The 15,467-nt window shown below is 38.9% G+C and overlaps 1 protein-coding gene across 2 annotated transcripts in view; it reads right to left on the bottom strand.

Moving 5' to 3' along the window:
• The window catches only part of LOC147625836 (plant/protein), an 11,224-nt gene extending 8,787 nt beyond the window's left edge, over positions 1–2,437 (bottom strand). The window contains exons 1-6 of one of the 2 annotated variants that reach the window (XM_086817412.1): positions 2,323–2,437; positions 1,004–1,097; positions 849–862; positions 492–752; positions 324–395; positions 1–53 (exon numbers count right to left, since the gene is read on the bottom strand). The exon at positions 1–53 is cut by the window's left edge and continues 34 nt beyond it. In XM_086817412.1, the coding sequence (XP_086673538.1) occupies positions 1–53; positions 324–395; positions 492–752; positions 849–862; positions 1,004–1,097; positions 2,323–2,340 (512 nt within the window). In that variant the 5' untranslated portion in view covers positions 2,341–2,437. Of the gene's footprint in view, positions 54–323; positions 396–491; positions 753–848; positions 863–1,003; positions 1,098–1,409; positions 2,046–2,322 lie in introns of those variants that run through there. The other variant, XM_086817411.1, reaches the window with a different exon arrangement.
• Between the last annotated feature and the right edge of the window lie 13,030 nt (positions 2,438–15,467).

The raw sequence follows: 15,467 nt of genomic DNA, 5'->3' as shown, positions 1-15,467 counted from the left end.
GAGAAATTTGCACCCTTCACGGAGACATTCAAGCATTGATAATTGCTTTCGATCTACACCAATAATTAAGCAAGAAGATTGAAGCAAATTTAGCACAGTATTGAACAGATGATTACCATAACCACGGTGATTAAGCAATCAGGATATATTCGTTGATGTTAATTAGCGCAGTAATTAATGAGCAATTAACATCTATTTGTTGATGTTGTGTAGCACAGTGATTAGCACAGAAGATTGAAGAAAAATTAGCACAGTATTAATGAGCAATTAGCATCAATTCGTCACATGCTTAAAATCATTGAAGGCAGTGTCCGCCCACATACTTGATCATAGACATTGTTTGCTCTCTCTTCCAAGTCGAAGAATGCGGCGAGAAACTTAATCCACTCTGCACGCTGCGATTAGCATTAATTAAGCAAATTATTACAGATAGAAGCTGTGAGCAAGCCAAAGCTGGCAAGGGCAGGATCGGATTTAATCATGGCTTGAACCTGCAATGGCCCTCGATCACTTGAGGAATCAAAGCTGATGAAGGTGCTTTGATTTACATCATTGCTATTCTGCATGTTGGACGAGCTGATTAGGGCTTCAAAATTAAGCATGGTAGAGGTGGTTGTATTGACGTCTGTCAGATTGCTGTTAGGATCTGCAATGGTGGAGATTCCTCCTTTCCATACAAGCTGTGAAACGCAAGGAGACGCCAAGGCAAAAGACATAGGAACACCTTTCAGCTTGTCCACACAACCCAGCAACTGTAAAATGAAAGATTAAGAAATCATTAAGGTCTCCTAATCTAGAGAATTAGGGTTTTCGAGATAAATTAAAGCGCAGTAATCTCTTCAGCTTACCTCCAAGAAACCCACTACAAATCAGAAGCAAACAAGAGACAATAATCATGAGGTTAGAAAATCGATCAAAGGCCTCAACTCCACCAACTGAAATTAATCATACGCATGTGAAGTTTCCTGCATAATGTAATTAGAGTGTGATTAATATTAATCACCAGCTGAGCTCGTGTCTATGGTGTAGTTTGTCAGAGGGTCTTGGAAAACGCTGATGTTAAGATCCCAATCCTTTCCAGAGGAGTCTCCTGCTTGCTGCATCATCGACCATGTAGCTCATTTAGATAATTAATCTCATGACTAATCATGATGATAACATTTCATTAACTTCAACACAGCATGTGAGTGCATTTAGTCAGTTGCGCTAGGGCATTATTGAAAATATCATAAGCATCTCCTGAGGTTGCTAGTTACTGCAATTGATCCTGAACACATAATGCTAGCATGCATGTATCATCATCACCATCACCACATAATGCTAGCATGCATGTATCATCATCATCATCACCATCACCATCACCATCACCACATGAGTCATGATGTAGCAGATTTTATAAGATGGCATGCCTGTAGAAGAAGGTAAGTGAAGTTGTAGAAGAGGTTCTGGACCACTTTGAAGTTGCGGCCGTAGTAGAGCGAGAACGCAGCCTTGGATTTGACAGCGGAGAGGGGCGATTGGCCAGGTCTGATGGGAGCACCAAAGAGAGGAGGGGGTGGTGGTGGGTGAATGGGATGTGAATGAGAAGGGTGATTCTTCCCCACCTTGTTCTGGGCAGGAGGAGGAGGAGAAGAGGTACCATGGTGATGGTGAGAAGAAGGGGAGGCAATGCAATGATGGCACAATCTCATCAAGCAGATAGATATGCATAAGAAATGCACCAGCATACTTGCCACAAAGCCCATACTGCTCAAATTAAGATCTGATTAGAAGGTAGCAATTAGAATGTGAAGTGCTTGAAAGCCAGGAAACAGGAGCAAAATGTGAAGTGATTGTTGAAAGCCATAGCTGAATGTCTTCCTGAGGTGAGCTCTACTGCTCTAGCCCCCTGTACATGGGGGGTCTTGCTGTGCAGCAGAAAGGTAAAGTGAGTGCTGTGCAGGAGAAGAAGGTGAGAGGGCAAGTCATGTGCATGCCAGTCAGTCGGACTCAGTTATCTTTACTCTCAAGAGCCAGGAATTGCACTACCATGTATATGTGTTCACACAGAAAACAATTCTCTCAACAAACAAAGTACAGCACTTAGGGGCCCTTATTAGGGCCTTAATCAGCTTCAAATTTTGTAGATAATGTCTTGAAATTTTTCTGTATTTTTTCCAAATTGAGAAAAAAGAATTTACAGGGGTTTTCCAAATTGAGAGAAAAAAAAAAGGGAATTTACAGGGTTTACTTATTTTTTAAGCGAAAATATAGTTTGCAGGTTTTCCATGGACACTGTGCAGCGTGTAGAGGGTGTACACACACACATACAAACACCGACACCTTCTTTATGATCGCCATCGAGTCAGAGCGCCTCTGCAAGGAAGAGAGGTGCCAGCACGCGAGAACAGAAAGCACACAAAAGGTACCCACAGGACACGCCCCTTAGAGATGATGATGAACGCGAGACACACGACACATTGCTAGAAGTCTCGCTGACTGTTGTACCTCCTTACACCCCCCCTTTCATTTTGTTTTTTTTCCCCCTCTAAAGTATCTGTAAGAAAAATCCCTCTAAAAGATACTTCTATAAACAAGTATTTGTATTAAAAAAATTTACAAGAAGGGGAGATTTCAAATCAAGCGGCGGAAAATCTCAACCAATCTTGTGCCTTGTGATGCCACAACAAGGTCCCGTATGAGAGGTACTGAAAAAAAGAAGCCATCATCCGACTGGTGAGACTCTCTCACTTTGCAGCCCCTAAAGATCCCTAAATCCTAGACAATATAATATCACACTAGATCCTGCACTGTGTATCATAAAGGAAAGTGCCCTCCATGGCCTTAGTGCACCTAGCCTTCCAACTATGCTAGGTTGTGATGTAGCAATGATCTCCCATGCAGTGTCCAATCTCTGTGCTAGTAATACGTAGCCCAACTCTGGCTGTCTTGAAGATGGCACCGCCGACCCATTCCCTGGGTAGTCATCATGACCATACCTATGTCCTTCCCTTCAAACCTAAGTTGTGGGCCAGAAGGTGTCAACCAAGCAATAGTACTAAAACAAATGTAGGCATCCCTCCTCATCCTTCCAAATAGGTGTGCTATTGCAACAATCAAAATCCCATGTGCCCCCGTGCACTTCCATAAGTAATGGTAGACTGTCTCAAAACTCCTCCACATCTCGGACAAGCTAGGCTAGCACCAATGATCAATCTCTATTGGTTGGTGGCAAGACCACCATGTAGAGAAAGCCAAATAAAAGAGGAAATCTCCATTTCCCTATACGAGTGCCACAAGCTCCGCCAAAATAAAAGAGGAAATCTCCATTTCCCTATACGAGTGCCACAAGCTCCGCCAAAAAGCTCTTTGAATATGTCAAGAGTGATCCCATAAGCCTCCCAATGAGGTCTAAAAGTAGGGACTCTCTTGTCCTAGAACCAGGTGTCTAGCATTTCGCACAGTGTAACTAGGCATCCATCATATAACTAAAGGCTCCAAGAGTTTGTAATCATCCCTTGAGGGGGATCAATATAGAAGTGCGCTTCCTTGCCTTGCCCTCTAGTCTCACTGGCCGGACCATCAGACCCTAAGACCTCTCTCCAAGAGCCATCTATCCTGAATGGAGTAAAAAATCGGTACGTTGTCCTCACCTGAAGAGGTACCGCCATCCCTGAAAACACCCCAAACCATAAGTGATGAGGCCCGTTCATGAAGTTTCATGTGATCTAATGTTGAGTATAGCTACATTCATCTACATAAACCTCTAATTAGTGCCTCTCAAGTGCTATGTGCAAAGCATTCTCTCATCCTCCGTAAGGCTCATGAGCCTCTTCCAATCCAACATCCTAAGGGAAGAAGAGTTTCCCCGGGCAACGCACTGGATATGTGTGGCTACCCCCAAAGGTCTACCGTGTGCATCCAAAATCAAGTGATTCCACACAATGGGCTACCTACTATTAGCCTCTTCAATTGACAGCAAGGGAATATAAGCCAAGAAGATCCTTATGCAATCCCAGGCTCGCAGAAGAGATTTCACCAAAAGAGTGAAAAAGGTGGTTGGTGCTCTACATCCGAAAAGATATAACATGGGTTGTAAATCCAATAACGCACCTCATAATCTACTCCAGAAGAAAGTCCAAGGCTTAGTGCCACAAAGAAATCCTCTAACAACTAGCTTACCGAATAAGGCCTTACACTAAACCTAAGGGTCAATAATATTCAATCCTCCCTCTTGCTTAAGCATAATAATGGTATCCCAAGCTACTCTCGCCCATATGTGTAAAGTGCCATCAAATCCTGACCAAAGGAAGTTCCAAATAAACTGATGAAGCTTACCAATGCATCCCTTATAAAAGACCTAGCACGATGTGACAATCCAAGGAATCGCCATCAACACTTGTTGGTTAGCTCTACCAAACAAGGCTAATGAGGCCAAATCAAGCTTCCTACTTTTCCAATGCTAAAGTTTGCTTTTAATGCTCATAAGCACACGAGTAAACTATTGTGTAGGCAAGATGCCAACCTACAAACAAGGTATCTGGCAATGCATCCTCTCTCAATCCAAGTAAATCCCACATCCAAACCCCAATCTATCTACAAAGAGTCACTTATCCAAAATCCTATTGATTTATGCCGATTGATGGTGGCACTACAGCCAAACAAAAATCTCCAAGGCAGTGCAAAAAGCACATTGGCATGCTTATGAGGCCTCCAAAAACATAGCAATATCATATGCTAACTCTAAGTCTAGTAACTCTTCCTCTATGTGAAGAGGCAACCTGAGGCCTAAAACCACTAGGTAAACCCTAAGAAGTATTCTCATAGCCTCTGCTACCATAAGGTAAAGTAGTAGAGCTAAGGGACATCCTTGCCTCTCACAGGACAAGAGATCTGAAAGCACTCACATGACCCCCTCAGGCCAAAACTATGCTATGGGCCTCCTTATACATGCAAGAGGCTCCTGACTCTTGGGAATAATCCATCCGTGCCATCATGCCTTCCACCTTATTCATTAAAGACCAAGAGTTATGGTGTGATTTATAAGAGTCTAAATTACAAGAAATTAGGGATGTGATAGTTACAAATGCTTTATAAGCATGATGATCATGCGAAATGTAGTAAGAGAGAATAGATTATTGAAGTGTTGGGCTAATTAAAGTTGTTGAGGCATGAAATTAGGTAATTCTTCCTTTTTATTGCATGTTCTAATTTTTAATCATATTGCAAACATTTCACTTCATTATATGTAGTATACATGCTTTCAATAGGCCATCTCAACCTCTTGTATTTACCTTCATCATTACTACTTGCTTCCACTAAACTTCTAATATAATCATTATTGCACGTGAGTAGGTAATTCTTCCTTTTCATTGCATGTTCCAATTTCTTATAGTATTGCAAACATTTCACTTCATTATATGCAATATACATGCTTTCATTAGGTAGTCTCAATCTCTTGTATTTGCCTTCATCATTATTGCTTGCTTCCACCAACCTTCTAATATAATCAAGGTGCTTTTAAGCTAATAACCTATGTTCTTTGTACTAACAAAGTCATGCACACACACATGCAAGTAAAAAAACATATTTTAAAATTCAAATTATAATCCCTTATTACCTCAACACTACTCTAATAAGGAAAAAAAACATTTTTCAAAACATATATTGCAAATTCAAATCTATCACCTCATTGATACTAACTAGGCTTATAAGGAAAATTCCACTTTTAGAGCTTCTGGAGAGCATTAGGGAAAATTTGGACTCAAATTAGGTCCTTTAAGGATTTCTACACATTTTCTCTTGACAAAAATGGGCGAACGATGAAATTTTTCAAAAGTGGGCAGAGTTTAGACATTTGGAGTCTACTCTTCAAGACCTTTCCACTGCTATATAGCATGATGGGAACTTTTGCATATTCAAGAAATCCCCAAATTTGGTGATGATGTGGCACATAACATGCCCCATCATTACCAAATTTGGGGACTTCTTGAATATGCAAAGTTGCCCATCATGCTGTTGGAAAGGTCTCGAAGAGTAGATTCCAAATGTCCAAACTCCACTCACTTCTGAGTTTATTTGTAAAAAATTTCACCGTGTGCCCATTTTTTGTAGACAGAGAATGTGTAGCAATCCTAAAGGGCCCAATTTGAGTCCAAATTTTCCCTAATGTTCACTTCTAGAACTCGGATCACTAGAATACCTTAGCAAACATGTGAAATCATTGTAGTTTTATGAATGTATTTTTAAAGGAAAATTTTGGTTGTATTACTAAAACCTCAGATTTTTTAACCTTAGGAGTGAAAAATTAAAGGTATTTTTTTTATTTTTGGGAAATTTTGAAGGTCTACCCAAAGTGGGTTGTTACTAAAGTCTAAAACAAAAAGGAAAGATGTTTCACAACAGAAAGTTTGGGAGTCCATGCCTAGGCTTATTATAGATGATATGTGCGCCTCTTTGGATGCCCCCTTTTTTAAGGATGAGTTGAGACATACTTTGAAGGTCCTCTCGAAAGGTGAATGACGGAATCTCTTCATCCTTCTTTTTGCAATTTTGGGATTACACTGGTGATGATGTTAATACTCCTCTGTAGGAGATATGGTGTACTTGTATGATGCTGCCTTTTCTTATAGAGGGTCTTATCCACCTTGTCCCAAAAGGTGGGGACAAGACCAATATTAGGCAGTGGAGGCCCTTTGATCTGCTTATGAAATCTTAGTGAAGGCAACGAGTATGAGGCTTTCAACATGTTCTTCAGAGGGTTATTCATGATAGACAAAATGGTTTCCTCCAAGGAAGGAGTGTTTTTTATAATATCTTCTCATTCTGGGAAGCTCTAGAGTGGGCTAAATCTAGCCAACCCCCCCTTGCCATTCTCTTCTTGGACTTTGAAAAAGCTTGACATAGTGGATTTGGACTTCTTTAAATTATTCAGTGCTAAAATGTAAGAGTGATGGCATCCAATTTACAATGGATTCAACCAAACAAAATTCACCAAATCTTTGGCCTTTGTTAGTGGTACCACTTCACAACATACCTCCTTAACCTCTCAACACTAATGTCCTACATATGAATGCAATGAGAAGGATGAATAGTGCTTCTCAGTGTCCTTCGTATAAATGCAATTAGACGGACAAGTAATTTGACATTTTGTTTTGACAAGGATTCTAACCCCTTGAAATGTAAGATTTGTGTGTTACACTATGTGCTGGAAGTAGATTTTATCCTAGGAAGGGATTGGGCCACCTTGGTGTAAGATATACCAAACTTCGTCAGTTGAGCATCGGCCAAACATGTGACATCAAGATTTCTAACAAACAAGTGGTGGTGCCATTCTATGACAAGAATGAAATAACAATTAATGCTCTTTATGACCTTGTCCAAAAAAAGCAACCGGCTTCTACATCAGGAGCCACTACTGCCAAAGACCCACCCTCTCCATCGAATATCCTTTGTGGTGGACTCTCTAAATCAACTATATCCCAAAAGAAGGAGCCTGTCTCAAATCTACATATTGAGAGTCCTCGTAATAATGAAGATGTCCATGAGGGTGACCATTATATTTCTTCAAAACTTAGAGTAAAGGCCACATCTTTTAAAGGAAATACTACCTATAATACAACCACTATGTCTAAAGAACCTCTTCTACAAGTGTTACCAATGAAGCAACAAGATCTAAAACACCAAACCTCATCAACAACAATCACTCCTAGAAACGATTCTCAATCACCAATAATGGCATTGATGGCCAAACCCATGTCTAACAAAGAACCAAGGATGAAATTCTACTACAAAAAAGAAAAATCCTTGGATCAACATCACAAGAAAAGAAAATCCTCACACCAAGGGAACCTCATCATCAATAGTCCCTCTATTGCCAACTCCACAATCCTTGACAATAACAACAAAGGTTATCACTATAGTTGACAGAGGAAAAGATATCATTGTGACCTCATCAATGAAAACCCCTCTTGCTAAAGCACCTAAGTCTACAATCACAAGGGATAGAATCCACAATTGGATGTGGTAAAATCCAAGACAACCCCAACCTTGCCAAAACCCATAACTAAAGCCTCACCGACTCATATCCAAACAAGTACAACAGCTTTAATTCCAACAAGAAATGCTCATTTTGCCACCATGAAGACCATTAAGATACTTCCAAAGCATCAAAAGGTGGGTGGAAAAATGAATACTTCAAGCAAAAGGATTCTATAAGGGTAGCAATCCTATTTAGCTACCCAGTCAGCCCAAATAGCATTCACACGGAGAAATTTGAAGGTGTGACATAAACCTCAACCATGGCACTCAAGGCAATCACACAAGAGAATGTCAATAAAGGAAATATGGCTTCCAAGTGTATTATTGCAACCCCAAGGATATCATGAAGGTGCAACCCAAATTTAGATCCCAAAAAGGAAAACCATGCTCCCAAAGAAGTAGAGGTTTGTACCCTAGAAGAAGTCTATATCAAAACAGAGATATCATCAAAAACCAAGGAACCATACTCAATGCCCAAGAATCCACCAAAGATGGGTACCTACTGCTTCAAGCTCAAGGATACTATGAGGATAATGCCAGCATATTGGTGCCTAAAGCTATCAAGATTAATCAAGTTTCATCATCAATTTCATCAACATAGGGTACTCGTACAAGAATACCATCAATACCAGCATATGGGTGCCTAAAGCTGTCAAGAGTAATCACATTTGATCATCAGCTTCATCAACACAGGATAATCAAAAGAATACTATGGTGTGGAGACCTTAGCAAAAACAACCTAGCCACATAGAAAACACTACTTTCCCATAGCAAGAAGAATTGTCTCTCACTTCATCCAATGAATGAATGCAATTAGAGATGCCTCCACGGATCGTCTACATAAACCCTCTCTTTTAACCAATTGTTGTTAAAGTTGCTTGGGAAGCCCTTATGCAAGGAACAATCCAATGTCGTGGGGCTTTGCCCTACCACACTCAGGAGAACAAATAACTCAACCGAGAAACCAAATTACCATGGCCTAGCACATAAATGCACAGTCAGGGTGTGCCACTCACCTCGTGAAAGCTTGTTGCCTGGGATTCTAGTAGGAGACAATGTTGCCGCATCCGAAAGCTTCAATCTGTCGTCGCGACCGCCGCTACACTCCAAAGGAATCTTGAACCTCCTCACAACTTAATCTCTCACACTCACTCTTTCACATGCAAGCAAGCACATAAGAGCTCAAGCAAGCAAGCAAGCAATAGCATAAGATAGTAGATAGAGAAGAAGAGAACTCTATTGAATTAGCATAAAAGAATTAGTTGTGAGAGTTACATTTTGCCTCTTATGTGTGGCTGCTAGGATTTACACTCTTGAGCGGCCAAAGTTAAAAATTAGGTTATTAGGCCACTCTAGCATGTGTAAACATCTAATCCACGAATAGTGCTCTCTACCTGAAATCCCATGGTATGCCTTTAATAGACAATTGGTGAGCACATACGTAAAATATACAATACATGATTTTTAAGTGAATTTTGACTATTCGAACGACATCTGTGGCCCAAAGGTGGTGAAAATAATACGATGGCCGGCATCAATGCCATATAGAGGTCTTTGACGAGGGTTAACGTATCCCCCTTCCTGATGTAGATTCCATTCTTGGAATATATCAATGAAGATACATTGATGCTATATTGTGGATGCATGTTGGCGTTGAAAATGTTAGAGGTCTTATAAGGTCTGCAAGGCAACATGGTATAACCAGTAAGGTGTCCCTGTGGAAAATAATTAAAATTTAAACATAATTCAAACACCTAATCAAGCAGTGAGAAAATATTATCGTGACTCATCAAATTTTTCTAGTTAAGACGAGGGTAATATTAAGGTTGGTCCAAATTTAGTCTAAACTAAGATATAGCAAAGAGCATGCCTTGGGTTATAACCCTAGTCTCTCCACACTATCACTTTGGTAAAACCATCTCTAGCTATTATCTAGCCTCATAAATGAAACTCCTAAGTGATTATTACAAAATTTTGCCTTGATTTTTGTTAAATTTTAATAAGAAGATAAAAATGTAAAAGCAGGATACCACCCTACAGATCCAAGCAATGGCCCAAGGACCTCATACAAGAATATTTAAGAACTGCTAAGTACCTCTATAGCAATGGTTTTTTTAATGCCCTTTATTAGTAGGTTTTTAGCCACAAGGTCCCATCCCATGTGGGTCAAGGCTTACGGTCCCAAGGCTCCATCACTAAAAGCTAAAAGTCCTACCTAGATCGCACATGGCAATGGTTATCTTCATGGACCTTTCTTTTTCTTTTTCTTTTTTCTTTTTTCTTTTTTAGTTTATTTTTATTTAAAATATTTTCATTTTCACAATTTACCTAGAAGGCTCTATTCTAACTAAAGAGGGAGCACTAAGGAAGGTGTACTTATCATACTTTAAAGTCGATCTCAGAAACGATTGGATTAGGACCAAACCTTAAATGGTACCTAAGTAATAACTAGAAAAGTGATAGACCGATCAACAGAACGATGCAAGCAAGCACTCAAAGAAACATTAAATGGAGAATTAAAAAAAGATTAAAATTATAAAAAATAGCATTAGTTGACGATGGGTTTAGAATACACTTGATTTAGTTGTATGGTTGGGAAGTCAATCTGTCGAATTGTACTTGTAATGTTGAGAACTTCCTTTGTGCTTCCTGTGAACCTTAAAAAATTAGCGCAACCAGATAGCCATAACTCATACGCTATGTTAGACTCAGTGTCACTAAGCTCATCATCCTCACGATTTTATTCTAATATATATGCCTTCTCTATTGTATAAGGCAACAAGCTGAGTGCATCCTCACTGTGATATGGCATGGGTACTACAACCAGGTGAGCTAATAGCTACCACTAGCTAAGCTGTCTAGGAAATGACTCACCATGTTGTAGAAGGGATAAGGAGTCGGTAACATTACTTCATAGAATAATGGTGTAAGTGCGTAAGTTCTTACCTTCCTTCCCTGCACTACAAGTGCTTTTTATGCATTCCTTACTTGATAGAGTCCTCCCACTGGGTAAAGTACACTCACATCATCATGTCATTATAGTGTCTATACCATGGAGGACTGTAAGAGTCCTAGTCCGTAGCACCTAAAATAAGTTCTATAGTGCCAACATAAGTAGGATGTTGCGATCAACATGCAATGCTCACAGCTAAGACATGGTGTAAGGGGATGAAACCATAGGTAGAACATCTCGACAAAGGTGGCTCCACAACATTGCTTCCCTAGTGGTGCATAAAAATAGCATGAGTGGGTTTAGAAAGGAGGAATACTTAGTTGCCCTTAATAGTACCAATCCAAACGATTGAGGTCCACAATAGGGTCATTCGTACTACCAGTCCACAAAAATTCCATGCTCATGACCTTTAGTAACAACACAGTCACACTTCATTCTCTTATTTTGATATGTTCGTTTTCTCATCATCTTTTTTAATTTTCATGGTGGTTAGTCATATTTTTAATGTGTGCATAGGTGCTATATTGTTGTACATGTTGGTGCAAGCTATATTGTCATAGGTTAGTTTTTTCTAATAGGCTCCCTCTTGATATGGACATGAAATTTGTTGGGGAGCGAAACTTGGGAGGCAAAAGTAATGATATTCTCATAAGTCCCCTTCCATCTTCCTATCATACCTTGACATCACAGAAGGTATTGTAGGTTTTTTGTAAACATCCCTTCAAACTTTACTCCATCAGTGATTGTTGGCTAGGAGCTCCCTTTGTTACTTATTGTGGCATGTCAATTTCCAACTTTCATAAAACCGAATGGAGCTTATGGGTTCTCCCTTATAGATTATCAATGGAGTTAATACTTGTGCAAGGAAATTTGTACTTATGTAGTGAGTCGCTCTAAAAAAACCAATGGGGTTTGGACTTGGATAGCCAACAATGGTTTTGTAACATTTTGTGATGTAGAAGCTTCACCATCAACAATCACCATGTCTTGTGTGATAGGGTTTTCCTTTGGGATCCAGACTTGTTTGGGTCTTGGTGAAGGTTCCCATTACAATAGTCTTCCCTTTGTTGGAATTTGAGCTACTAAAGCTTTTTTCCATCACTAAGGAGACTCGGGAATTTGTAAGCAGAGGTAGTGAGGCTAGTGGTATACATTTATGTTTTGGTATCGAAATATAATGATTATTCTCATAGTAGTCTTGAGATTTCAATAAGAATTTGGGTATCCATTTTGGGGTAACCTATAGTTTGGATTTCCTGCTCCGATTATTATTTTGAGGCCTTCTTTGCTTGGTCGGTTGAGGTGGTATAGATGGACAAATCTTGGAAATCCATTTCAAGGTAGATTTGGGTTCCCACTTTTCAGCTCATTGTATATAATCGTCCTCTTGACATGGAGGTGTTTGTCGTGTGCAGGTAAAAGAATCGAGAGTTCCTTGAATAGTGGACGCTATGAAGTGGAGGGGATTTCCTTAGATTTTGTGGATGTTAAAGCTTCCTCATCGTTTGCGACTCTCTCGACAAGAGTGAGAGGTGGCAGGGGTTTGTGAGTAGAATGTTCAGCCAACGGCTTCACCCAACAGAGACACGCCATGTTGACCAGTTAATCATACATCCAACAACCTTCATCCATGTGTGACCAAATATTACCAATTCAGGTAATGTTCTGGTAGGCATAACCAGGAAGTCTCCCACAAGGTGCTTGTTTTGCCATCACAATATGTCTCTATTTGTAGTAGCCCAAGAACCTTGGTATTTCTACCATAGATACCTTTCACCTTTAAATAGGTATACCTATCACCAAGTTGAGGTTTTCCCAATTGGTTCCATGCATTGAAGGAAATTAGGTTATGACTAGCCCCTATATCAAGCAATGCATTATAAATCACTTTACCATAAGGGCTAGGCAATTGAATGGATTTTGATAGAGGTGCTATGTGCTCCTTTATGTCTCCTTCAACTTCTCCCACAAAGGCTTGTGCAGATCCAAGGATAGCTCCCATCGTTGCACATGTTAGATTTGCCTTTCTTTAGCTTCTTGTCGAGCTTGAGCTTTCTTTAGTTTTGCTTTCTCCATGGTTGCCCTCTTATCATGTGCAATCCATAAGACTTCCCTGGTAAGAGGATCATAATACTTTTTGAACTTAACACTAGTTTGGTAATAGGATAGAAAATTCTCTCTGGACATATTTGTCCTATTTACTGATCAACTTTATGGAATTATTTAAAACACATGGATAGTGAAAATCAAAGGTTTCAGGGAGGAAATAGGATGTTTTTTTATTTCATGAGAATTCATAGGCCAAATTATAATCAAAATGCAGAGCTATTTGGACTATCATTTGGATCAAAGACTTTAATTAGCCAATTTCTCATTGCTTTCCAAAGTTTTTGGATATACATTTCTTCAAAACATATATACGGTGTAATACAATACATCTTAGGCTAAAAAATCAATTAGAACTCCAAAATTTACGTCAATAAAAATTCGAAAGTATTTAAGAGTCTCAAAAAAAATTACCTTTGAGGATTTTATAGCTAACCAAATAAGCACAAACTAGGACCAAATCTTGCACACATGTTCTGTATAATGTTATGCTTTATTGGTGCATTTTCAATCGCATATATACCTATACTTTAAGGCACTTTGTTTTAGATAAAAGTTTACAAATTTTGAACCAAACTTATTACTATAGAATAAGAGACTACTTCATGCATTTTTAAACATCTCGTAAGGCTTTAAGTGGAATATCTAGTCATTTTATATAATAATAAACACTATTTTTATAAGTTTCTCACTAGATGATCTAAATATAAGCAAGGGTTCATATATACTATTTTGTTATCAACACAGTTTTGAAAGTTGAAACTGTCACCTTGCCTTATAACTAAATTGAAATATTTAGATATGTATTCTTGATCGATTACTTTAGTGGATACATTGATTTATTAGTATAACCAAAGTAAATCACCATATAAGCTCACACTATTATCCTAATTTAGGTGTCAAAGACTCAACGACTAAAAAGAGATTCTAAGAAGTAAATTTAATTGAATTAGCTATTAATGCAATATATTTTTTTGTCATGGATAATCTATATCTCATCTCTTAAATACTATGTAAGGTTTAGGAGAAATTTATAATGAGTCAAGATGATTGTTTTCTTTCATGTACCTACTTTGTAAATTCGTAATCTGTTTGGATTATAGTGCTGGATATACCTCTACTTATGGTGATTTATCAATTATATTTAAGGTTATTTTTATCATTTTAATAATTTTGTAAGGTTTTCCACATCCATGAAGACATGCCTTAGAAGAGAAATGCTAAAATACCGCTCCGGTTCACTATATATATATTTTGTTAGCAAACCCCTGAAAATACATATTTATGTCTTGCTGAGCTACCAAACTAGTGTTTAACGGTTTCTACCCCGTCAAGGGTTTCACGCATGGCACCTTGAGGTGTTATTTCATAGACTTGAAAAAATGATACTTTTTTGGTATACTTTAGTTTCTTTTTTTTGTTGCAAACTCCATACATAAGTACAAGGTGTCCCTCATTGGTTTCCTTATCCCTGGGATTATTATCATTTTCATTTTCATTTTTTTCTTTGATCCTTTTCTGTTAACATGTTTTGTACAACGGTTTGTCTTTATTCTTCTAGTTGTTCAAGAATGAACAGCTAGTCAGCCACCAACATGTTACTCTCAAGTCTCTCACCACTGCTACCCTTAAGCTAGGTATCATGAATTCTCACGGCATTACCACATCCACACCATATACCATCTTAAATGGTATGCAACCAATTGCAACTTTGTAAGAGTTTTGATAAGCCCATGGAGTTGCTGTGAGCTTTAATTCCCAATCATTACATCGAGCTTCAACAGTTTTTGTTAATATGGAAATGAGGACTTTGTTGGTGCTCTCAGCTTGACCATTTTCTTGTGGTGGTGGGGTAGTATGGAGTAAACTTGTGGTGTGAGATCATGAATGTTGTGGTGAGATGTTAGATTACATTCTTTATGAAGTGTTTCCCTTAGTCCCTCACCAGCTCAAAAGGACAACCAAAGTGAGTAATGATATTTTCACGAATAAACTTAGTTGTTGTTGCCACAGCATCCACTTTCTTAAAGCTCTTGCTTCTGTCCATTTCGTGACATAATTCGTAGCTTTTAAAATGTACCTTGCCTGGATGCTACGTGTAGTTGGACAGATGGGTCCCACAAAATCAATGACCCATTTCATAAAGGATTCTAGAACTTTAATAGGGTGCAAGGGCATCATGTCCTTCTTTTGTGGTTTAGCACATCATTGGCACTTGTCACATCCTCTGACAAATAGTGCACAATCCTTAAAGAGAGTGGGCCACCAATACCCCAATTGGAGTAGTTTTCGTGCCTTAACATCTCCTACGAAGTGTCCACTGCCCCTTGGTGTGCTTGTTTGATGATGTATAAGTATTCATCCTCCTTGGGGTAGCACCTTAATATGT

This window comes from Cibotium barometz, chromosome 23 (genome assembly GCF_041138505.1).
Source record: "Cibotium barometz isolate CiBa-2024 chromosome 23, ASM4113850v1, whole genome shotgun sequence".
Taxonomy (NCBI): domain Eukaryota; kingdom Viridiplantae; phylum Streptophyta; class Polypodiopsida; order Cyatheales; family Cibotiaceae; genus Cibotium; species Cibotium barometz.
The sequence above is the reverse complement of the archived record's forward strand: the minus strand, read 5'-3'. Positions and strand labels throughout refer to the sequence as shown.